We start from the raw sequence: 25,518 nt of genomic DNA, 5'->3' as shown, positions 1-25,518 counted from the left end.
TGCAAAATAAGAATGGCAGAAAACACTTTTTATGGCAACAGAAAAGAACATCTCTTTCAATCCAGTGTGATTCAAACAAAGATCACTCTCAAAACCTTTGGCTTTATGTATTCTTTATGTATTCATATTTAATATACAATATGACCAATAGCTTATATAGACATGTATAAAAGGTAATCTGAAGCCGCAAAGGGCACTGAAGATAGTATTATAACCCTGGACAGGGCTTTTATTTTACAACACATATAAATTGCTACTGGATTTTTAAAAAGTCTTAATTTTCCAGAATGACGAAGTCATTTTCCCTGACAGAAGTACATTAGTTTAAGGCTACTGAGCAGACAGCCCTAACGCTATATAGAGAACCAGTAGATTTATATGACAGATTGTACTTACACAAAGATGACAAAAGTTTACAGTATTTACACATAACTTAGATCTGTAGTTTACCAATCGAGCCGAATAAAAGTTTACAAAGAAAATAAATAATTAAAAAGCTTCAACTGCACTTGTAAAGGGACAACAAAGGCAAGCAAATTCATTCGTATTACATCAAAACATCAACTTCAACAGCTGGTAGTCTTCTATACTCGAGATCCAACCAGTCTCAAGGCAGTTCGTGGCATAGACACGAAATTTGGAATCTATTCATTCTGTTCATGGACACGAATATCCTCATTTTTTCGTGTCACTCAGCACGACTTTCAATACACAGACTGCGTGTGTATTTACATTTATATATTTATAACCTGATATCGGAAGTCGTACATATTTTAGGATGTGGCTAACCCACACCTTACTTCACCCCAAAGGCAAATGTAGCTAAAAAACGGGAGTTTCACAAGGTGGCAAAACAATGATAAATGGCCCCCCTAACCCTGCCCCTAAACCTAACGTCACAGTAAAATCATAAGAAAACATATCATGTAGGGAATCGGAATTCCCACGAATGAGCCACCTTGTAAAATAGGTATGAATATCCCATCGTGTTATATTTATACATATGAAATATATCATATATTCAAATACATTCGATTGTCCACCAGCTCGGTTGACACGTAAAAAAGTTGTTCTGACTGACACGAAAAAATGAGGAAATTCGTGTCAGTAAACATGAATTAATAGACACTGTTGCAAATTCCTGTGAGACTGTGTCGTGAGATCAGAAAGGAAAGGGTTAAATGGATCGTAATGTACAACAGTCTCTTAAAGTCCCAGTGAAATTAAAAATGACAAATCTTATTTATAGTTTATAGTGAGTAGCTTATCAATGTGGGTCATTTTCTTTTTAAAATGTTTGTACCCTCAAAATCTTCATCTAAAATCTGAAAATGCTCTTCCGCCCTGAAATGACGATCCATCTCAATGACCGAAATTAGACGGCTTGGGCCGAGCATCCGTGAATTCCTCCCCTTCAATTGTCAGTCTGCTGTCAGTTTCCCTTAAAAATGCAACAGCTGTTTTTATACATCCAATCAGTTTGCAGTAAAAAACGCATTGACTCCTTTTCACTCGAAAATGCGTCAGAATACTGAAGTAAAAACGATCCCAACTTCTGTTTCACGGGGACTTTCCACTACACATGTGTGTTTGTCATTTCTCAGTCTAACACCATGAAATCAGTCCAGCTGACTCCACACTGGCACCGCACGTTAGCACAGAACTCATCGACATCTCTTTGAACTTCCTGTGAGGTCACACACACCAGAAGTCTTCTAGCACCATAAGAGATTGCAAATGTAAGCGACTGTAAAGGATCTCGTCTCATCTGAAACAAATGGCTTTTCCGAGAAGTGAGAATTCTTAAACTCCGGGCTCTTGAGTGATTTGCCCAGATACACAAACCAACATCCATGCAAACACAAACAGCCCGTGACAGCTGTGTTTTTAACACAAGAAATTAACTATAAACATTGAATTCTTCAGCTGTTGTAAACCGTTAAACACACACACACACTCTCGCACAAAGGCTGTCCAAAAAGGTGGCATAAACGGTGCGTGTGGGCTTCGGGAAGGAAGACGTTTTTCACTTCTTGTTGGCGATGCGTCTCTTCCTGGTGGCCAGCATGTCGTAGAAGGGGTCCCGGCTGATGCTCGCTCTGAAGAAACCAAATGAAGCAGATGTTAGAGAGCATCTTTGATATGGTAATGCATTTATATTCAGCCCTGCTTATACTGCATCATGAAAATAGTTTTTTCAGTGACCTAGTTTGGTTTCCATGGTTTCAAAGAGCAGAACTTTTCCCCTTTGACGCTTTATCAGAGCTTGATTTCCGTTTCTTGCTTGTCCACAACACAAGGTACATCTATAATGATGTTCGTATAAGTGCTACACAAAGTAGACGATTTGATGCCGCTTCAAGTACAGAAATCTTGTTAGGTAGGACGATGTGGAGCTCATCCTCCACCACAGGATGCTGTGCATGTGAGCGAGGAGATGACTACAAACTTCACTACTAAAAAACATATTTTTATACCACTGAAAATTTTCACTGAAAAAAAAAGTGTACTTTTAAACCTCCTGTTATGTTTGACCCCAAAGCAACTGTGACCTTTGAATAAAAAAACCTGATTGTGTTTTACACCTCGAGTCGGCAAGAAAATACAAATATAACAGACCTATATAAATCATAGCAATGTTTTCTTTCCCCATGTCTTCTGAAACTACACAGCTTGAATGTTTTCGAAGAATTTTGAGCATCTATGAGAATCAATTATTATCATTATTATACTTTTTGGGTAGGCTACCGTGAAGAAAAACAAAAGTTGCGGTTATCTTTGGTACAGGATGCCAAAATAAGTAATGATAAAGTAACTTCAGTTGTGGTACAGTAAGTGCAAGACACTGGTGAAATAGCGAGTATTCAAAAGTTGTAATGTGAGGTTTGAAGCCATATTAAAGGACCAACAACTTCCTCAACTGTAAGTCTCACTTGATGGATTTGATCCATTCCTCTTTCTCCTCTGGTGTGGGTGCTGATATCCTGTAGACGACGTGGTTCCCCTCCACCACCCTACCATCTGCCTCTGTCTTGCACGCCTTGATCACCTGCCCTTTATGGTTTGGATTGTACAACTCAAAACAGTTCTGCAAGAGGAGACACGACATGAGGCACAAGGACTTCTTGATTCTGTACAGCTCAAGGGTTTCTTGGAGGGAGGATATCATCACTCACAGGTTTTCGGGGTTCCTCCACCTCTCTGATGCTGAGGTTCTCCAGAGGGATGATTCCACGCGGTTCTTTGTCCTGTAGGCAAGAGAAACACATCAATACACTTCAACCACCCGATTACAAGTTCATACGTAAAAAATCTGTACGTCAAATGAGTAGGATGTGTCAATCCGCATTTTTCAAAATTTGGTGACAAATTGACATACTGTAGCATTAGAAAACAATAAAGAAAACGTACTGTTGTGTACTCGAAATAGTACAAGCAGTTGTCGGTGAGAATAAACCATCTCCTCTTCCATGTTTTCACTCGTCCGCCTGCACAGAAAATGACAGAGAAAAACACAATGAAACAACTGAAACAAAGACATTCATTGTAACGGCAAACAAAGAAACGATTAATGCAGCAATTACATATAAAGTGGCCCTTTTATTTCAACGACATTTAAGCTTAGATGGTGTCTGGAAACTGGTTTCAAAACAACTTTACAGGCACCATATCATCTTAAACTGAGATATAACCAAGCATATGTATAATCTCTTATTATATATTAGCCAGAGATTATACAAAATTTCATTGACAAATGAACTGCCTCTCTATTAGGGTTGTGAGGATATCCCAGGCCTTAAAAAACAACCCAGATCAAGGGAACTGAGGAACCCGAGAGGTCACCATTGTTCATCTTTAAAATATAGACGGTTTCATCGTAACAACACAAAAAAAAAGTTTTTGCGATCCCAACTTAACCCTTGTGCGCCAATTTGGACATTTCCGTCCATTTCAGTTTTCTTTGTCGTTTTGGTTGTGTTTATCCAAACGTCAAACCACAAAAGGTGGGTATTATTATTGGAATTTAAAAATGTTGCTCGGTTTTGCTTTCATAAATGTTTTTTTTACACTCAGGTCCATTTGGACAGAAATGTCATCATTGAAACCCATTAAAACTACACATTTTTAAGTATTTGCCATGCAAGCATATCATACATTAACAACACCATATTAAAATTCCTTGATGATGTTGGCAAAGTGTTAAACATTACGAAAAAATTATTAATTGCAAGAAAATTCAACATTTTCAAATGTGTACTATTTACTTTTTGCTTATGCTATTTTCTTCATTTTAGTCTATGAAGCATTTCAGTTTTCCTGTTTTTCCTGAACTCAAATTAAATATAAATAGTTATATTATTAGACACTAGCCAAACACAAACCGGAAGTTAACTGGGGTTCAGGCGCATGTGCGTCCGATGAAACGTCTATAGCCTGCATAGGTTTTAGCATTTAAATTGAACATATGTTTGAGGAAATGTTTTCCGATAACATTGTGTTATGTAATACATTGTCATTCATTTATTTTCATCCTGACCAGAGATCCATGTGGCTCGCCTTTAGGAAATATCACAATAGAATTCTTCTGTTTGTAGTCACATTGAACTAATCATTACTGAAGATCTTCAACAGTTGAGATGGAGCATCATGGAGTAAAGAAATGTTTATATAACCAAAAGTGTCAGAGTCTGAGTCTTCATATTCTGGACCACAAACCAAATCCAACTAGACTCCTGATCACAGCAAATATAAAGAGAAATGTCTGCGAGCGATGCTGATGTGATCAGAGCGGTTATTTGTCAGGAAAAGCTTGCATCACAGCGTTAGCCTTATCTTAGAAACACTCACGCAACGGTTCTTTACAAAGAAAAGACCAACAGTAACAAGAGGACTGCAGTTGCATGTTATGATCAAATTAAATGCAATGTCTTTTGGCAAGCAGCTATGCTGAATCCTCGGAGTCATCCAGAGCAAACTGCAGTCTCCAGCTCTGTATTCAGCTAAAACAGCCAAGCCCTCTCCACTGACACGAACATCTATGACATCTGCTGAACGCCACGGACAGACAAAGTGCATCGTGCTATCTGTAGGTCTCTATTCACACCTGAGTCATGAAGTAAGAGAAACACAGACAGCACTAATGCGGGCCATTCACAGATGTGACGGGAGGGCTTTAGGGTGAGAGGGTGAATGACATTGCTCAACATGAACACATGCAGGGTTTTGATGGTCCCTACATGATCAGGGTCTCTTATGTGCTGTATGTTGTGTGGGCATGTGTGACAGAGGGAAAAGTGCCAGAGATGGTCATGAGGGGAAGAGGGTTATACAAACGGAAAGAAAGATGGATTTAGCATTTTTTGCTCATAGCGAATTGTTCATTTTATATGGATTGGAAGCATCCATACTGTACATTTGATCATTTTCATTTTTTATTACTGTTTCTTTAACATTTTTTTACTTAAAGTGTTTTCTGTACAGCTGAATTGCAACAACACAAAACTGTGAAAACGCTGTTAAATACACTATAAAAAATAGGAACCAATCTATGATCTATATCAATTCCAGGGGTTTCGTTTCTTGAATGTTGCGTAGGATTGCATCGTTGTGGATTTTGCGATTTTTCATGTTTTATAAATGAGGCCCCAGGTGTGAACCACTGTTGTGATTTTCAAAACATCAAACCATAAAATGAGTCAAATCGCAACAAACTTTGGGCCTTAGTCGTTTTAATCCGTTCACATCGTCTGAAGACAACTATTTTCCAGCGCACAAATCCAACAAGGATATATTTAGTGGTTGAAAACTGTGGAAAAGTCTCCCTGCTGCAAGCTGCCGAGGGGGGGCTAAATAATGACTGTGAGGGTATAATGTGTACCTTCATTATTAGCTAGTTTACATGCTGTTGGGACATTACGCAGAGGAACAGGAATGCGTGTGTCCCGGGCCAGCAGAGCATGTGACATAAAAAGCGACCTCTGACCCCAGCGGCAGCCGTTTACAGCAGAGCGACCACATTCTCAAGACAGGAGGAGGATGAGTGAAAAACAGTGGACGCTGAGATGAAGGAATGATGGGATAGATCTGTCCTGGTTACCTACCTCCTGCAGAGACAGCCAGTCACAGGACAGAAAATGAGGGCAGGGGTCAAAGTGTGTAGGGAAAACAAGAAGGACATCAATACACAAACACACGCTCACGTACTGTACATCCAAATACACGTTAATGGGAGATGACAGATGGGATATCAGAAACACATCATCCCTGTCTTCACCAACATTTGTCCACGGGACGTGACAGACAGGGAGAAGATGAGAAATGCTCCATGAATCATTGTTACTCTGTTGGTAAGGCACTGGGTACTTCTGCTCTCTCAGATATGTGAAAAGTTATTATTCTTCACAGCTTTCATTGACACCACCTACAGGCTCAAATGTGTTTCTGAATCTGCTATGTCAGGCGGTATGACAACATGCAACATTGCAGTTTTGCGAAATATGTCTTTATCGTATTGCCTGAAAAAACACTTCATGCGAGCGTGAAAACGTTTCAATTAGCGCATTTTTACGGGTAATGGAAAAACTAGTGAGAGGATTGTTCATATGGTGCTGATGTTTGCGATTCCAACCTAATTTAAGCAGCCAGCCCTCTCTGTCCGGGTTAAAGAACGTGTGAGTGAGGTCATTTCCGTCGTCCTCTGGGATTTTGAAGGGCTCACTCTTGATGCTCTCGTACAGGTTCTGTAGAGGTGAAGTAAGAGAGACGTGGACATAAGTGATGATAATACTGCAATACTCACATGCAGCTTTAGGTTCAGTCAGACGGAAAGAGCTCCAAAAGTGATCAACTGGTCAAAATGGTTTGAGAAAGCATGTAGATAGTTTCGTTTGGCTTTTTAACATGCAACAGGCTGATACAGCATAAACCTATGGATAACATCTTTACAGAAAATCTCTATTTCGGTTCTCGAGAAAAGAGAAACCCACAGGGACCTTCAATGACATAAGGGTATGAAAATGATGACTTTAAGACTTTAACCACTGTCACGCACAAGTATTTTGCAGTCACATGACCAACAGTATAAAAGTTATTTTTAGTGTTTATTAAAGTGCAATGGAAAAGTTGTTGTTTTATGGAATAGAGCTCTGTGATATTAAGATAATAAAGAAATCGCTCTTCCCCTTTCTTTAAAGAAAGCAGTTTTGACATAAGTAAATATATTTTAATGACCTGTTTTTCCAGGATGTACAATTTCATTATTACCTCAACCAGATAACTACGGCAAGCCAAGAATGATTAAAAGCTAATTTGGCTTGCCATATCTATCATCTGTTTTTATATTGTTTTTTCTTACAGGGGAGGAAGTCATTATGAGAACACAACGTAAGCTGTTATCAGTGGATGAATGACTAATACATGACTTGAGCTTTGTAAATAAAAAGATGCTGCAGTGATGAGAGGCGTTACCCTGAGCAGCTCTTCCGGCAGATCTCCTCCCTCATTGATGCCTCTGTTCATGGAAATGAAACGCTCGACAGCGGGTTTATCTCTGACGTTGGGATTGTGAAGGCTGGTGTTCAACATGATGATGGCAAAGGACAGCACATAACATGTGTCTGCAAACACATCAAACAGACTTCAGTTAAAACAATACAATGACTTTAAGATTGTTGTTTGTACTCCAAAGCATGACATCTGTCTGGAATTCTGTTGGAAAAAATGACAACGACAGGAAAAACGTTCCTTTGTAAATACTGCCAGATTGCAGTCGTGTGCTAACACACTGAAACTCGAAACATTTGAGATGTTCAGGTCAACGCAAAAAGCAGCCATCATACTATCCATTTCATTACCTCAACATAAATAAATATGATAAATATGAGTGGATTTTGTATCACTTTAACATATTCATATTCACAGCTAAAAAGCTCCACCAGTTTGGTCACATTAATCCTAACAGTTACAAGTCTTAGGTTAGGGGTATGGGTTTGCTTTAGAACAAGGTAGCAATCATCAAACATTTAAGAAACTTGCGTGTGCCCTTGTTGTACATACATAGTTCTTCATTACTTGTGTCAGTTTATCAACCTTCGGTTCGTAATGGCTTAAATTTTTGTTTTCAAATATCTGCATAAAGGCAATATGTCCTTGTGCTGAAATCCCATCTGACCTGTGGACTGGAAGACTCCCGGGTTGCATTGGCAGTACCGGGATGCAAACGCCTCCATCATTCTGTCGATCTTCTGCGCTTCACCAGGCAGTCTGAAACTCCAGAGAAACTGTCTGTGTGCAGAGAGCAAATCCATCATGAAATCATTCATAAATCAATCTCCAGATTACATTTCACCCCAAAGTCAAAAGAAACAACAAATGGTATTTTGCATGAAGATAATATATTTGCACTGTGACAATGTTTTCATCACAAATCACCTTAAATGATCCTTTCTATAATATATACCATAATAAATCTTAAACTCTAGTTCTATATATTGTCTTTTCAATGGTGATTTATTACTGTATTCTTTATTTAAACACAAAGTAATGTGCAAACGCCTGGGATGCATATAAACTGGCAAATAAACTTGCCTTGCCTAATATGAAATTCTAGTAAGAAAAAAGTTAAATAATGTATTTGTTACATTAACATATTTAGGGTAAAATTATAATTACAAAAATATGACAATGCAAAATATATTAATTGTAGAAATTCTTTAATTGTAAATGCTTATTTGTCCTTTGTGGACATGTTTAAGTATAAACAATATTGAAACTATATCATATTTCTACATTTTTTTGGAATAATTATGAGTTACAAACAATTGTTCTGTGTTGGACTTTCTCACCTCAGAGCCTGAACGAGGTTGAGGTCGGCAAATTCATGAAGCTCCACAAAAGCCTGAAGCACTTTGATGTTGAAGTCATCGCTATGAGAAAAAACACAAACACAGGACCTTCTGTAAATCAAGATTGATTATTTGTCTTTAAAGAAAAACAAATCCACATTCCCAGATGTTTGGGAACAGTCTTTGCGGGCGACTTTGAGTGTTTATATGTGGGGTTATGCATCATGAAATCTTGCTGTTTTGACAAGTCACATTTCAACAGGTTCTCCCTGTTCTCCAGAGGAACACGTGTTGCATTTCTGAGCTGCCGTTCAGCTCACTAAATCCATTTCTGATTTCTGTCATGAATCCAGCACACAAAATACAGAAGAGGTTTACCGTTCTCCTAGGTAATCCCCAATAACGGTTTTGTTCAAGCCCTCGCCTTTATAGAGGAACTGTGCGATGTCTTCGGGGGTCTGCTGCAGGAGGTCATTCTCCAGAAGAAACTGAATCCCCTGAAGATTTCATTTACAAGATATTTGCTTTAACTTTATAAACGTCAGGGAAATCGCATACGCTCATGCATTTCGCAGACAATTTTTTCCAAAGCAACTTACAGTATTGTTCAGGCTTTCAGTATAATGTGTTCTCTGGGAATCTAACACAATGCTCTAATGTACCAACTGAGTTACAGGAACAAACTAAAAAAGTGTCGCAACATTTATTGCTCAGAACAATAACTTTGAGATTGAGGTTAAGACGGTTTGATCAATTTCATGTACGTGGATGAAATTATACATATTTAGACATTCAGGGTAGTGTATCAATGACAAAAACTTACCTTTTTGGGGTCCATGTTGAATTTTTTTCTTCCCATTGCAATTTGTTTGTTTCTCTGCGTTGTTTTGCTGTAAACAAAAGTTAAGTGTAAGAATGTCTAAGGATTTATTTGATACTTCATGATTTGAAAAAGGGCTCATGCGTGTTACATGTGAATCTGGAGCATACATGCTTAGAATAAACAATAAAGTTTTTCATCTTTTGGTGTGGACACAGGTATAAAGTAGTCATTATTATAGTTATTGTTCTTGGTCTAACAGGCCTTTAATCCATACAGCCATAAGCACAAACAGACTTTTCTCATCTGGTTTCAGGTCAGGCGACACTCTGAACAGAGCTCTAAACTAATGTCTACATGAGGACAGATGAGCGAGGCAAGGTGTGACGTCAAAGAGCTTCGCTTGATCCATGGGAAAACATTTCCCATCATTCTCTGCGCAGCTGAAAACTCACCTCTCGCCAACACACGTGAGCTGCTCGATTTCTGTCATGACTTCAGCGATCTCAAACTTCAGCCTCTGTCAAACACAAAGAGTTGGTCAAACACAGAGTCACCTCAGCAGTCCAGTGGTTTCATAAAAAACTCAAATTCATATCACATATCGCATCATGTTGTGGTTAATATCGTTTATCAACGTGACGTCCTATTTGAATACTGATTGTTTTTTACACATACATTTATTGAGTCAGAGAAATCCTTTGTATTACTTTAATGATGCATGTTTTCAATCCCGTGTTAGAAGATAAAATTTAACATTTGAATATAAAAATACTTGCCTAAACATTTCATATGAATTAAAGGATGGCATCTAAGAAGGAGATGAAAATGATTCATAATAGCCAAAAGCGTGGAATCACAGTAAATACTCTGACTGATATGTCGGTTCATTTGTTATAACAGAGTGAGTGTAAGTCGGGCACATTACATTGTGGGATGCACTCTTAAAAACAAAGGTGCCTAAAAGGTTCTTCACTGCGATGTCATAGAAGAACCATTTTTGATTCCACAAAGAAGCATTCAGTCAAAGGTTCCTCAAAGAACCATCTCATTCTTACTTGTTTATAATATGAAGAGCTTTATGTGAAACAGTAAGGTTGTTCAGATGTTGAAGGTTCTTTATGGAACCAAAAGGTTCTTCTATGGTATCGAAGAGCCTTTTAAAGTATTGTGTAGAGTATTGGCACATGATAGTTTTGGTTTTATTTTCTGAAGGCATTTCAGACATAAAGAAAGTATGCATACTGTGCACAGTACTACTTGCTGCAGAAATAGTAGGCGTGGTATATTCTGTAAATGATGTGAAGCAATAATGCAACAAAGTCTCACCTCGATATCATCTAGTAGTTCTTTTTTCCTTCGGCGTATGTTGGACAGTTCCTCTCTCTCTTCCAGGGAAAGGTCTTCAGGTACTGTATCACAACACAAGAGCAGGACACCTTTAAATGTGTGTTTATATGAGCAACGGTCAACTCTAAAACAACACTGAAGAGCTGGAGGTCATATTCAAATCAACTGCAAATGTGGGTCAAACGTTTCTCTCAGCATTCAAACTTCACGGACACAGACGGCCGACCAAACCGTAACTTGCCATTTAGGTTTACAATATGCATCAGATAGTGCATAAACAGACTAAAACTACAGCAGAAATCACATCAGCCATGAACTTTACACCTAAATACTGACAGAGCACGTGGTGCAATGAAGACTGTGCATGTCTGCGAGGACTTTCACGTGTGTCTGTTTTCAGCATATCCCTTTCTCAGGCTATTAGTACAAACAATACTGTAGAAAAGCAGATGTGTCTTTTAGATGGTGCGGTGCATGTATCAACTACACCAGGCCCGTTTGCACACGGAGACCGCGCAAAGGATGGTTAAGCTTCATCCGCCCGCTAGAGGAAGAAGTAGGTCACTTGTATATTTTAGCTGAAGCAAATTATGTCTCTCTTTCTGCCAACTTTCTGTATCCATTGCATGGGAAGAAAAATCCCATCTGTATCACTGTTCTAAGCTTTGATTTTCATCCTCCATCTTCACTGCTTATTCTCTTGACAATCCTAATACAGAATTCCTAATTTCTGGTGGCATTGCAGACCTTTGCATTGCTCATTTCAACACAAGCCGGAGAAGTTCAAAGTTCAAGGACATGTGAATGTTTTCCACTACGGCAAAAACGAAGATGCTAAGTAACCACATCCGGGCAGCACACAATGGTTTCTGGGTTGTCTTTGGCACGGCAAATAAAGAAGGGTTTATTGAGAGATCCCCCACAGGCAAACCTACGTCTGTTGCGCAGAAATCCTGCATCATCTGAAAACATTCTCATGCCAGAGAAAGAGAGAGGAAAATGGCGTTGATTGTTAGGCTGTTGAGCTCGGGGACAAATCCCCACTGTGTGTCAGAAATCACAGGGACATGAAACAGGACTTGTTGTAGAGGGAAAGGACATCTGCGTGCCAAAACAAGGTTCCTTGATGACATGGTGACGGTAATGTCAACTGCCTGAGAAGTATTTGAATTAGAAAACTAGTATATAGGTCACTTCTACCAGACAGAACACAGGCAGCGTGTCGACACGAGCTGCACGACGTGATGGCTGTGACAGCTCAACTGTATAAACTGCCTGGTGGGTTTAGATAAATCAATCTGTGAACGCAGCAGTAGTGTGAGGTACGCCTGACCTCCACAACAGAAAAAACATTGTGTGATATATAACAAGAATCTGCAGATCTAGCAAGTTCACAGAGAGAAGTAACAGAACCATCATGTAAAAGCTGATCATTTAAAGTTTACAATAAACTTATTCAGTTATTAAACAAGTGCATAAATATATATGTTAAGAACACAATTTAGAGATACATGAACACATTAGATTTGTTCATGAAAGCTTTCAATTATGTTGTCGCGTTGCAATGTGTGCCGTATGTCAGTACCTTGATCAGTCTAGAACGTATCAATACGAAAACGAAGTTGTTAACACATTATGGTAAAAACATCACAAACAATGACCCTGAACTACGGTTACAAGACAAGACACACATCTCATTACTCTTGAAACAGCACAGAGGGATCAAATAGTGAAACTATTTCCCAGCACAGTTTAATCCAAACTTCAGCTGTGCTCAAAGCTTGTCTTGTGACTGCTGAAACTGCTCAAGCTTAAAGCACAGCACAGAAAGGTGTCTAAGCTAATAAATTGTGAAATAATGAGGACCATTGTTTGTGGATCTGATGCAAAAACTGTTACATCCAGCTGTTGCTATAGTAACCCCATCAGGCATTTATCAGCACCTATGTGTGCATTGGGAAAATACAGTATCCCTACTAGTAAAGGTAACCCGCTAACTAGCACTTACTGAAATATTGTAGGAATAAAATGAAATCTAGTGATACATTCCTCATTCAACAGTCAGTGTTGCAAACTACTGTCAATGATAAGTAGCTGAAGAAGCCAGCCCTGAGAGTCGCTAAACGTCGCAACATGACGTCATGTGCTAATTAGCGTGTTCATGATGTCATCACAGCAAATTTGTAATCACAGCTATCTACAAATAAACCATTCATTGAATACAACTAAATATTTTGTTGATCTCTCACTGTAAAGAAATGTTGGTTCAACTTTAAAAAAAGTTACCTGCCCTTAAAGTTCGGGTTAATTCAACTTCAAAGTATTAGTCAACTCAACCAGCAGGTCATCTTCTCAAAACTGAGCTTTATTTTCCTGATGCAACACGAATATTAATGCTTGTCTTAAATATTTTATTTATATAGCACAGTTTAATACAACACCAGGTTGCCCAGAGGGCTTAACAACATCTCAATAAAATGACATACACAAACAGAAATGTTTCACAAAAAATACTATATTTAAATAAAGATTGAAGATGTACATTTTCAAAGTAGGACATCGCCTTTGGTCACTTCTGCAACTGTATACAATATAAAGTCAAAACTTTATAGGTACCAGTGTTTCTTCTTATAGCTCACACGAAATCAAAACCGACCATATATGGACGTTACATGCTCCTGATCTCTCTGTGAATGATTTGCAGGTTTCACCCTGTAGTTCTCTGGGAACGTCTACTGTAATAAATACAGATAGAGATCCTGATATTCTCCAGCACTGCCTCAGGACAATGAAGAGGATGTATCTGCTGTTCTGATTAGATGACTAACAGCCACAATGCCAAGCACAGAAAACACAGTCACGCTTATCACAGTGTAACCAACTTACAAGCCACACTGGGGCCCTCTTTTAAAAAAACAACCCAGTCCCGCTTTAACAACAGAAAAACATCTTAAATCCTTCATCATCTATGCAGTACGTACCATCACTTTCTGTCCACGTCTGTTGTTCTCTATGAGGCATAGCAGTCGAGCAGATCACATCAGAAGAGGGCTGATATATTCAGGTGCGAGTGTGATATGGCGGGTAGACTGTGTGTTTATGTTCCATACTAGTTTCGTTCAGCACTCACGACTCACCATGCACATAGTTTGCATACTTATTCCAACCGTTCAGGTAAAACCGGTTCGCTCACCTCTGCTCTGACACAACATCAGTCTTTAGGTATGTTTGCTCATCTTGTGATCTCAAATATAGGCCATGTGTGTTCTGTTGGTATGAAAAACTCACAGCATATTCATCTTGCTTCTAAATAACGTGACTCAGTCAAATCAAATATCAGCACAAGCAAATGGGTCATCAAACGGCACCATGAACATATCACATGTTTAATCCAGTCACTTTTTTAAGAATTAGTAACATGACAATTCATTGAATTAATGGCATACATCAGCATGGAAATGTTGCACAAATGTGACAAAAACTTTTGTGGTGAATCCAGTACCTCAGAGATTATGTATTTTTGTAGGCTAAGCATTTTTCCAGGAGACTTTTGGAAGATCGCAAAAAATAAGCCCTGTGACTAACAAAGGTTTATGATGTTTACATGTTTTGAAGCCGAAATACAATCAGCACAAGTAAAAAGCTAACACGATGCTATAAACAGACTAAACTTAAGGTCTCTCAATATCAACTTCACCTCCACCAAGCCTCCGACAACTCCCTCAAACTTTATTACAAATTTGTTCCCTGGTAAGTAACTGCTCCGCACATACATTTGAAAAGATTTGTGCCCATGTTGCATTATAAGTGAGCTTAATATGTGTGATGCTGCTTACGTCCCCGCCACAGGAAGTAGTCGCTTTTGGCAACTTATTAGCAACCACTGTTTGGGTTATAATTGGTGCGTTTTATGTCATAGAATAAAACGTGAAAATATTTAGAGGTTTTGTTCACCACGGACCTTATTTCAGGCAATTTACCAAAAGTCCATAGACTTTGGAGCTCCTAAAATGCTAACTCGCTTCCGGGGTTTGCATACAAAAATACGTCATCTCTGAGCCTCCCTATTGTGGTGATGAAAGTCTGTACAAACCATTAGAGTGGAAAAGTCATTGGAGACATAATTTGAGAAGAGAAAGAAAAAGATACTATTTAATTTATATACTTAATCATAATAAATGTATATTGGAATTTTAGATTCCAAAATAAAGTTGACACTTACTCTTTTTCGTTCACTAATTAACACTATTTAATTAACACTGCATATAGGAATTTATTGTGTGTCTGATATTTGAACTGTGTTTTGACTTCCATAACCTTTTATGTTTTACTTATAGTCAATAGTTTCTTGTACAGCTGCTTTGTAACAATGAAAATTGTAAAAAGCGCTATATAAATAAAGCTGACTTGACTTGACACTAGTCTATTTAATTAACTCCACCTGTAACTCAATAAAACCTTTTTGCAAAGAAACCTCGGACCCTCACAATGTCCCATTCTTCGCCCGCATTTCACGCTAGCATCTTGAGTTCATTTCGAAAGCGACTTTAAAAAGAAAGTTTTCTTTTTCCTATAGCTGAAATATCCTGACGGCACAAATTTTAGCTCATCCTGTGTCATGCTCCAGTTCACAAATGAGATTTGTGTTTCTGGCAGAGGCTCTGTGATGTTTCTCATATAATCAGAGCTTCTGCTTGCATCTGATGTCTCGTGCTGGTATACTCCTCACTTTCAGCATCTGGTTAATAATGTGAAATTAAAGTCGCATGAACCTCCATCAGTGAGCTTCAGTGCAGCCCACATCTGCATCCCGATGGCATCCATTACACTTTACATGAGGACATCCGAGTGCATCATTAGATTAACAAACACAAAGATACGTTATGGAAAACTCTTGCAAGATGGATGGACACGAAAGGATGGATCTGATTTTGTAGATTGTGTGATTGTTCAGATTATTTTCTTTGGTATGAACTTGTACAATGTGAGTCATACAAAATCATATAATTATTAGAAAAAGCTGTAATAAAGCCCCACCCTGCTGCTGCGATATTGTCCTAAAACAAAACAAGATTATACAAATTCATATGAATAAAGCCACCTCACAAAACAGTTGTGTTGGGCTGTATGATGCACAGAAGTTCAGAAGTCACAATAAACAAGGAAACAAATCCCAATAGCCTACAAAGTCCTTCAACGTTACTTTCCAACAAAAAATCTATTGTCCAAAGAAAACATAAAACTGTCAAGTCCAGTTGCCGTAAATCGAAAGTTGCACATGCTAAAAGCACATACTGGGTATTTTCAGGTGACCATCCCAAGTTACGCTCGCTCAATCTATGGAGTCACCTTGTTGTGACCTACATTTTAAAGCAGCGGCTCTAAAAATGGTGATTACATGTCTAACCGAGAGCATTCAATCCGTATTATTAAGGCCAGATGGATATTTGGCAGGGTATGCATCTGAATCTTTCCTTCAGTTGAAGTATTTTTATTTCCAAAAATGAAAAACACATTCCTTCTGGTGATAGAACGAATCCAGTCCAATATAACACAAAGTCTGAGGTTGCGTTTGCACTGCGTGTTGTGTTTGCATGGGCGTCAAAGTGCAGTCAGTAAGATGAGCAGAGAGTGAGCCGTCTTCTCTGAAACCCCTCAGGCCTGAGATGACTCACACAGGAAATGATCCGTCTGATAGAAAGGCACGAATTAGACAAACTGACCCCTAATAGGCCTGTTTATATTGGCCCCGGCTGTCCAGACACACCACATCTGGACAGAGAGAAGGAGTATCACTACAAATGCTCTGTTGAATGTGAAGGGATTGCAAAGCCAAAATGGGCCCAGCATCCGGTCCTGGACAGTTTTTATTGTTTCTAAGGACATTCTTCAGTCGCTCTGATGGTGGGTTTATTAATTCTTAGAGAATTGAACTCTCCCTCTGGCCTCAGTTTCCGTGGGACTTTGGGGTCTACGTATAAACTAGGGAGAGCATTGTCAGTGTAAGTCTAGCTGTGCAGATGTTGTAAAGGAAGAGATCCGAGCCAATGATGAAGTGAGCTAATGGAGATAATCTGTTGGTCTGTGTTCACAAGACTTCCTACTGATATCATTACCCTCATACCTGTCTGGGTTGAGATATTATTAGGCCAAAATTGTAATACTTTGGAATGGACCTTTTGGTCAAATTATTAACCTTTAACAGGAATAATAGCACCAGAGATATTTGCTGTAGCAAAACATTTATATTTTCTTATATTGTCTGCAGGTTGGTGCATGCTTTCTCTGCCTTATTTTGAAAGGACAGTTGAGACATGGGAGTGGGGCAAGCAAAGAATGCTTGAGATGGGAATCGAACTTTGGTTAGACAGCAAGTGCATTGGCACTATATGTTGGTGCACTAACCACAGGGCTAGTGGTGCCAACTGCTTGGTTGATGTTTAAGTGCACAGTGTGTCACACAGAGTTTGTTGTACCTAATGCTATAATAACCAGCTCACCAACACCGCAAAGCATTAATACAGACCTACTGTACTAATCTCCACCAGCAGCAGACTGTTGAGGGTACTGTACTGTTGAATCTGTGACAAGAACCTCAGTGGGTGACGTAACTCAGGTAAAGCCCTTGATTACTGCTATGCACTGACTCAAACCTGAAAGCAGCACACACACCTTTACTGGCCAAAAATGCAGGTCAGGTGAGCATACTGAACACTTCTGGGTTAAGGTAATGGGACATGCTGTATACAAACTGGCATATTGTTATGTACATGTTATGTACTGATTTCAGAAAATAACTTACTGGTGATTGATGTTCTGCACCTAATAGCATGTCAGGTACCGAAACCTTGTATTAAACCAGCCTGTCCTCAAAGTAGAAAAGACTCAAAAGGTCAACAGAATTACGACAACAGTTCACGTTTTAAATTTAAGCACCCTCAAGCAATTGTTATGAAAACGACACCATGCCATTTTGTGCAGTCAGATAAAGCTGCATTTATTTTGGCATTTGTAAAAGTATAAACGGTTTAATTAATGTTTATGGATTCAAAGATATTTTAAGAGCACCTAACCCCAATTCCTCCCCTTAGCCTAAACCAAACCACTTATCAACCATTAAACACAACACACGAGTAAAAGTACAGTCACGTGTATTTATTCCATAAAATGAACAAAACAGTATAAATGTATAACAAACAAGCTATGTTGCGAATCTTCTGAACTGAAGCCAAGCAATAACTTTACACGAGGAACTCTAGGAACGGACATAAACACATCTTTAAACAAACCGGAACATTAGAATTATGTAATCTGTAACTAGAGCCAATAGCATTTCACACTCGACGCTGACGCAATGACGCTGTCTGTCATGAGACAGACGAAAGCCAATTATATCTCACTATTAAGGCTAACGTAGCTTGGCGCCAGATTTGAACATCGGGAAACAGTAGAAAACAAAAGACAGCAGATGGTGATCGCTTTTGTGTCTGTTCCTCAAATAAATTGATCGTTTGACCTTGGTACACTTGGAATATTTGTTAACTTTTTATTGGTTTTGTATCTGTATCATGTGTTTTTTGTCATTTAATAAATAAATGTGTCACGTTGCTTGCTCAAAATGCCTGAATATGTGTGTATGTGTAATGTAAATACTGATAACACGACATTCTGAAATGAAAGACTGGATCAGTGATGATTTCCATTCTACTTTCAGTACAGGGAAAAAACAAATCCATTTCTTATATGTTATGGCTAGATAAACTTTATCTTGCACTTTTTAACAGTTAAAGGAATTGTTCACTTTGAAAATGCATTTTCATGATAATTTACTCCCCTGTTGTCATCGAAGATGTTTATGAAAATGGTATCATTTAAAGCCCTTTGAAGCTGCCCTGAAACTGTAACTTTTTACCTTGAACCGTTTGGAGTCCATTGAAGTCCACTACATGGAGAATAATCTTAGAATGTTTTCATCAAAAACCTAAATCTTTTTTTGACTATAAAAGAAAATACATAAACATCTTGGATGACAACGGGATGAGTAAATTATCATGAAAGTGTAAGTTGAAAGTGAACAATTCCTTTAAGCACGCAGCCTGGCTAAACACCACAGAGTGTCTCCCAAAATGGACGAGGTGTTTTAACTAGCAACCTGTGTCTCTGCTTTTAAAACATTTGCTAATTTCACTATGGTGAAAGTAGATAAGGTCTACACAATCAACACATTTTCGGGTTATTTTTTCTTAAATACTTAAAATCAGCCTATCTATTTAATATTTTGTGAATACAGACACCTATTCCGTTATTTTGTATGTAATTTAATAAATTGAGAAATAATTGCACCTAATAAACATGTGTTTATAAATCTTTACAGCAGTGTAATTCTATTCTTTAATTATTTTCCTTAGTTTTTTTGTATGAATAATTAAATAAAACGCATTAGAGTACCATTAGAGTAATTATCTCTAAAGTACAGATCACAGTAGTAGTGATTCCTGCTAAAATCGTAATGATACCCATCCCTAAATACGGTATGCTCAGCATTAAGAGTTTTAAGTGTCTTTAGAGAATCCACAGACCGATGGATCTTTTAATCCCAATACTGACAGACATGCATTTGACATGATTTAATCATCTCAGCAGAGAACGACAATATAATCACATAATACACATTGGTCTACGTATTCGTGTGGTCTGTTTTAAACCTTATTCTGTGAAACACACTATGATCACTACAATGACCCTGTTTTGAGGTGGAGCTATACAAAGCATATGACAACCCTTTAAGATTTCACAAATCAAAACAGTCAAACACAAACATGTGAAAGCTCATATCTGTTTGTAAAATGACTGAAAAGCTGCTGCGTCTGACTACGGATTGTCCTGTTTTATCAGAACTTCCTCCTAACAGGCAGAAAGGCAGCACACAAGTAACTGCATTGATAACCGCAGGAAGTGTGTCACGTGAAAATCTAAATAAACTTTTGACTTACAAAAACCATTAACCAGCATAATTTGCATACAAACAAACTCAATGTAACTGACAGACCAGAAACCTGCCTGAGACATCAGATGGTGAGAATCGAAAGTAATTGAATTTGGATTTTGTACTTTTCAGCAAAACACTGCAATGCTACAGAGTGTTACCACTGTCACTGCGTAACCAAATTGTGGGTGGTTGTCAGGGTGTTGCCATGGTGTTACCAAAATGTTGTAGGTGGTTGTTGTGATGTTAACAGGGTGTTGTGGATAGTTGTCAAGGAGTTTGCTGGCTATAAGGGTGCTGGGTGGTTGTCATGCTATTACCAGGATGTTGTGGGATGGTTGACAGGGTTCTCCTATGCAGCTCCTAAGGTGTCCCGAGTGTTTAAGCATGTAGCTTTGGATTTGGTACAGTGTTAGAGGTGAATAACAGCACATTGCTAAGCAGTTGCTAAAAGTGCGCAATATTCATAGCATGTTACATTTGGCCGCTCAGGTTTTCCAAATCGAATCTCTTTATGAGGACAAATACTGGAGAACAGAAGCCCACACAATAGCGGAAGCAAAGAATGAGACCTGTTGTCCAAGACTATAGAAAACACCTTTTCCTGCTCCAACATCGGGTTTAACGATTTGTGATATCTTACATAATGTATTTCACTTCACCTCTAGTCTCTACCCATTCCTCCATGAGAGAAAAATTCACATCTTTAAAAGAAAGCTTCTCTATTTTCCCTGGAATGCATTTTGCCACATGCTCCAACACTCCAGAGACTCGTCTGCAGTCTGGTTTCCTTTAGGAGCGATGAAAAGAGGCTTCAGTTTTCCTCACGCCAACATGAATTCCTGAAACTGCTGTATTATTTGTCCAAATGTGTTTCTAATTTTTGCATTCTCAAATTGTTAACCCTGTTCCATGTGTTCGTATTTTTAGTCAAACGAACTGCCCAAAAAAATTGGGATATTTGTTATCTGAGTGAACAAAAAGGTCTTATTGAATGTTGGGGAGACTTTAGAAGTATAAAGAAAACACATAAAACAAATGCGAAATAATGCCTGTGTTCTAATGTTTGAATGTAAAAAAACAGTGCAAATTTTTAAAGCCCTGGACAAGAATTAAAAGAAGTTGAACTTTTAAAACATTTCTCAAGATGCCTTGAGGTCTCACTCTATCACATGTGTGCTTTACAGAAAAGACAAGAAATTGCAACCCCAGAGTTGGATTGCATTATAAATCCTATTATTCTTCAGTTCATAAATACATTTTAATCTTTTTTTACTATTAAGTACAATGATCAAACTAAAGTTCTGTCCACATGAATAACTCAAGTATTTTCTCCTATATCTGTGTGTACTGTGTATGTTTATTTTTGTGCTTTTTGGCATTATCTAATACAGCACACAGTGCATTCAGGCAATACACTTTTTATCAATATGTGTGTTTCTGGGAATTGAACCAATGAATCTACTGTGTAAGTACTGTAAATGTTGTTATATTTTATCACAGCCCTTAGGGGTAACTCCACCCAAAAATGAAAATTCTGTCATGAATCACTCTATATTTTGAAATAATGTTCGCAACCAACAGTTTTAAAGCACCATTGCCTGCCATAGTAGGAACAATTTATATGGTAGTAAAAGGTTCCCCTAGAACCTACATTCCGCAGAATATCTTCTTTTGTGTTGAACAGAACCAAAAAAATTTATACATGTCTGGAATAACTAGAGGGTGAGTAATTCATGAGAGAATTTTCATTTTTGTGTGGAGTTACCCTTTAATCACACTTAAAGTGATAGTTCACCCAAAAATTTAAATTCTGTCATCATTTACTCACCCTCATGTCATTTCAAACCATTAAGACTTTCTTCTGCAGAACACAAAAGACGATCGGTAACAGAACAGCACCCGACCCCCTTCACTTTTAATGTAGAAGTGCCACATGCCAATGCAAGTGAATGGGGTCCAGGTAACAGCAAATGCTTGGATGCAAAGACACTTAAACACATTTCCTGAACTTGATAAACATATGCGAATTTATCAATGTGCATGCCTGGCTGTTTGTTGGCATGTTTAGCAGCACGCTGTCGCTCATTAATCTGATCTCTGTTGTTTCAAGTGTGGACAATTATACAGTCACAATCCAAAATTTCTGTTAAGAAATATGAAATCAGGTTTTGGTTTTCAGGCGTGTGGATTTCAGCCATCCAACATAAACAAGTAATTGATGAATTAAACAACTAGGATGAATATCCAAAAATACCTGCATTACTAAACTTCTTGTTAAGATGAAGTCTAACAACACTTCCTGAGGGGATTCCATGCGGTGGTTTCATTAAAAGCATTTGGATAGAGATCAGCTTAAACCAGCTAGGGCCACCAAACCTGCTTAGGCAGATTTACAGAAAGTCTTTTTGAGAATACAAGTCTATGGGTTTTCTCAGCCATTATCGTCTGTCGGGTTAAAATCCTGAATATTAACAGCACAATGCTGCTTAACTTATACTCTGATTCATAGACATAATAAATACTTTGATCATTGGCCGTTTTGGTCCGTCGCTGTGATAGATCAACGGCGCCGCCATATTAGTGAGAGCAACAGTGCACTAAAAGACCACTCAACCCAATGGGAGAGCTGCACTTTTTTGACATCAAAAGCACAATCACGTTTATATTATACGCTTCATATCTCGATAGTATTTGCCAACTTTTTACTGTGGAAATGGCTTTTTCTGTAGCAATTTTTGACATTTTCAAAAATAAAGGATGTTCTTTTATTACTCAGGTAAAAACGTTACAGCAGTAAAACATGACGTATGTGATAGGGTAAAACAAATAACACTGCCGTGCATTATATTTGTGAAATAGCAGTACATAGTCATACATTAAAGATGCATTGTTCAGATATTTCTAAGGATTTTAAAGTGAATGAGCTGTGTTCTGATTATGTGATTTAATATAACTTTATTTCACATTAGGCGATGTGTACACATTTATTAAGCCTAAGTGAGTGCTTGACAAGCCTGAGTTTTAACAGTTCCGTATGACAATAAATACATTTTCATGTCTATAACCATCTTTGACTGGAGCCAAAACATTTCTGTACTAAACATAAATAGAAAAGTATTGAATTAGTTCAGACACTAATACAATGTTTTGTTTTTATCCATAAAACTGCGGCTCCACCATTCACTCGTATGTCTTTGTAGTCGGTTTCTGCCCTCACCAACATGGCAGCGGTGTTGCCGTACGATCCACCGGACAATGAGGCATCTAGGTAATATATATATATATATAGTGTATGTCTATGCCCCGAATGGTTCTGGTCACATGTTGGTGATGTAGAGGGTTCTGCTCCCTGCCAGTGGAAACCCTGAACCGTTTCTAAACGAGTGCCAGGCTCCAACTCCAGCCCTGGTGGAAAAACGGTATCGGTGATCCCCACAGAGGACCACAGCATTGATTATTGTAACCTGGCAGGGACGACAGCGGGTCCAGAGGAACCAGCACGGAATAGAGCAGATCTCACTCAGAGGAGCGAAGAGCTGACTTCAATCTGACATAACCACCTACCCAAAACACACCAAAAACCACAATGATGTGGTGCTTGCAAAGAGCAGACAGGATGATGTTTGCATGTGCCTTAAACATTTTGATTTAGTGTGAGCAAAACACCACTTGAAATATTACAGCACATGAACACAATATTTTTGGATTATATGTGATGGGGAGGCATGCAGACAACACTCCATTCTCAATATGAGAGATTGTGTTTGCCGTGGGATGTTAAGAGTAAGATCACGCAAGCGTGTAGCAATGCTTTAATAGACACAAACACTTAAAGCAACCACATATCAATGCCCTGGAAACCACCTACATCACCCACACATTGCAACAATTTTGCCAGAAACTTAAAACAGTAAAAGAATACATAGCAACGTCCCAGCAACCACCCGCAACACCGTTGCAACCACATAGCAAAACCCTGGCAACCACTCGCAACTTTTCTTGATGGTGAGGTCCGCATGGAAAACCATCACCAAGATCTTCAGGAAAACAAATGACTAGTCTTTTTGGCAAGGAAGCTTTGAAAAACCCTAATATTGGTTTCAAGCTGATCAATGCAATTTAACTACAGTCAAACTTTATTTATAGATCAACCCCCGATGGCAACACTCAGCCAGAGATACTTTGTAAAAGTTGGGAAAATGTGCACCTTTTGAACCCCAGCATGGAGGATGATGGTTTTGACAAGGCTACATGGAATCAATCAGCTCAGACCCTTAAGACAAACATTGGCAAACTGAAGTGATGTAACACAGACGGACGGTTGCACCTGCAGCCACTGAAGTTTCTCATTGGACTGGTGGAGCAGTGGTCAACAGGCTGATTCACGTGAGCAGATTTGCAGCTGTAAATGCAAAATCCAAGACTATTTCACCCTTAAGATCATCTGAGTCTGGATCTTTAATATTATGTGTTATTGCTCTCCGAATAAAAAAACAACTCTTACAGTTCAGAAGCTACGTGATCATCCATTTCTATGGTCTATCCCTGCTCTGTTTGTTTAAAACACTATGACAAAATAACCATGAAAACCATTAAAAAGTCATATTGCGAAGCGTTTTCATAAGCATTATGTACAAACTAAAGCAGTATCGTGTTGTTTGCTGTTTTGTGGTTGTTCTAAGTAAAGGACCAATGAATGCAATGCTGGGTCTCTATTGATACATCTGTGTCAAGCTGAACCCATAATTCGATCACGTGAGCCGATATCGATACATTATAAACCCGCAACTCTCACCTTGGTTGTCCTCGTCCATGTCTGCGGATAAATGTAAAATGATGAAACGATGATGTGACGGGAACGCGCTCCGGATACAGATATATTCTTCTTTATAACAAGCCCTTTAAATGCTGCATTCACGTGTGCGTCCTGTTTTAGGCAAACGCTGCATGAAGTGATGCTCTTTAAATCCTCGCGTAAATCCCAAAGCCGCTGTGTTTGTGAAGAGAGGACCGGGCGCGTTTAGCCACTGCTGCGGTTCAATAACACGCAGCGGAATAAACGCTCGAGACACACGAGCGTCTGCGTTTCACAGCGACCACAGCACGCCCCGCCCTCATTCAGGCGTCATTCTGCTATTTACACGCCCATACGTCCTACTACGGCGAAGGTGTGTCGTATAATAGTCATTCAAACTCATTAAACTCACTGTTGCTTGTGTGAGTAACTGACCTCGTTATTCGCGAGCCAAATCAAAAATCAATGTCTGTCGTTCGGCCAATGAGTTAAAGGGACAGTTCACGCAAAAATGAAAGTTCTGTCATTATTGACGCGCACTCAGATCGTCCAAAACCTGTTTACATTTCTCTGTTCTGCTAAACACAAAGGAAAATATTTGAAAGAATGTCAGAAATCGAGCAGGTCCCCAATTGACTCCCATAGTGTTTATTTTCCCTACTATGGCAGTAAATGGAGGACGACATCTGCTTGGTTACTGACACTCTTCCAAATATCTTCC

At 38.7% G+C, this 25,518-nt stretch overlaps 1 protein-coding gene across 2 annotated transcripts; it reads right to left on the bottom strand.

The window, feature by feature from the left end:
- Nucleotides 1-99: 99 nt before the first annotated feature.
- LOC306893594 (cytohesin-3) lies at nucleotides 100-25,112 on the bottom strand. 2 transcript variants are annotated; one of them, XM_079455527.1, is made up of 13 exons: nucleotides 24,798-25,112; nucleotides 10,993-11,075; nucleotides 10,119-10,183; nucleotides 9,667-9,733; nucleotides 9,222-9,340; nucleotides 8,844-8,924; nucleotides 8,171-8,283; nucleotides 7,468-7,616; nucleotides 6,629-6,740; nucleotides 3,412-3,488; nucleotides 3,177-3,248; nucleotides 2,934-3,088; nucleotides 100-2,099 (listed from the first exon to the last, which is right to left on the bottom strand). In XM_079455527.1, exons 1-13 carry the CDS (start codon nucleotides 24,814-24,816, stop codon nucleotides 2,027-2,029), a joined length of 1,185 nt encoding a protein of 394 aa, XP_079311653.1. In that variant the 5' UTR covers nucleotides 24,817-25,112; the 3' UTR covers nucleotides 100-2,026. The 2 variants fall into 2 exon arrangements, with proteins under 2 accessions (XP_079311653.1, XP_079311652.1); XM_079455526.1 differs by lacking the exon at nucleotides 24,798-25,112 and adding an exon at nucleotides 13,995-14,124.
- Nucleotides 25,113-25,518: the final 406 nt, after the last annotated feature.

The sequence above is a fragment of the Barbatula barbatula genome (assembly GCF_947034865.1).
Source record: "Barbatula barbatula genome assembly, chromosome: 5".
In the NCBI taxonomy this organism is placed as follows: Eukaryota; Metazoa; Chordata; class Actinopteri; order Cypriniformes; family Nemacheilidae; genus Barbatula; species Barbatula barbatula.
The sequence above is the reverse complement of the archived record's forward strand: the minus strand, read 5'-3'. Positions and strand labels throughout refer to the sequence as shown.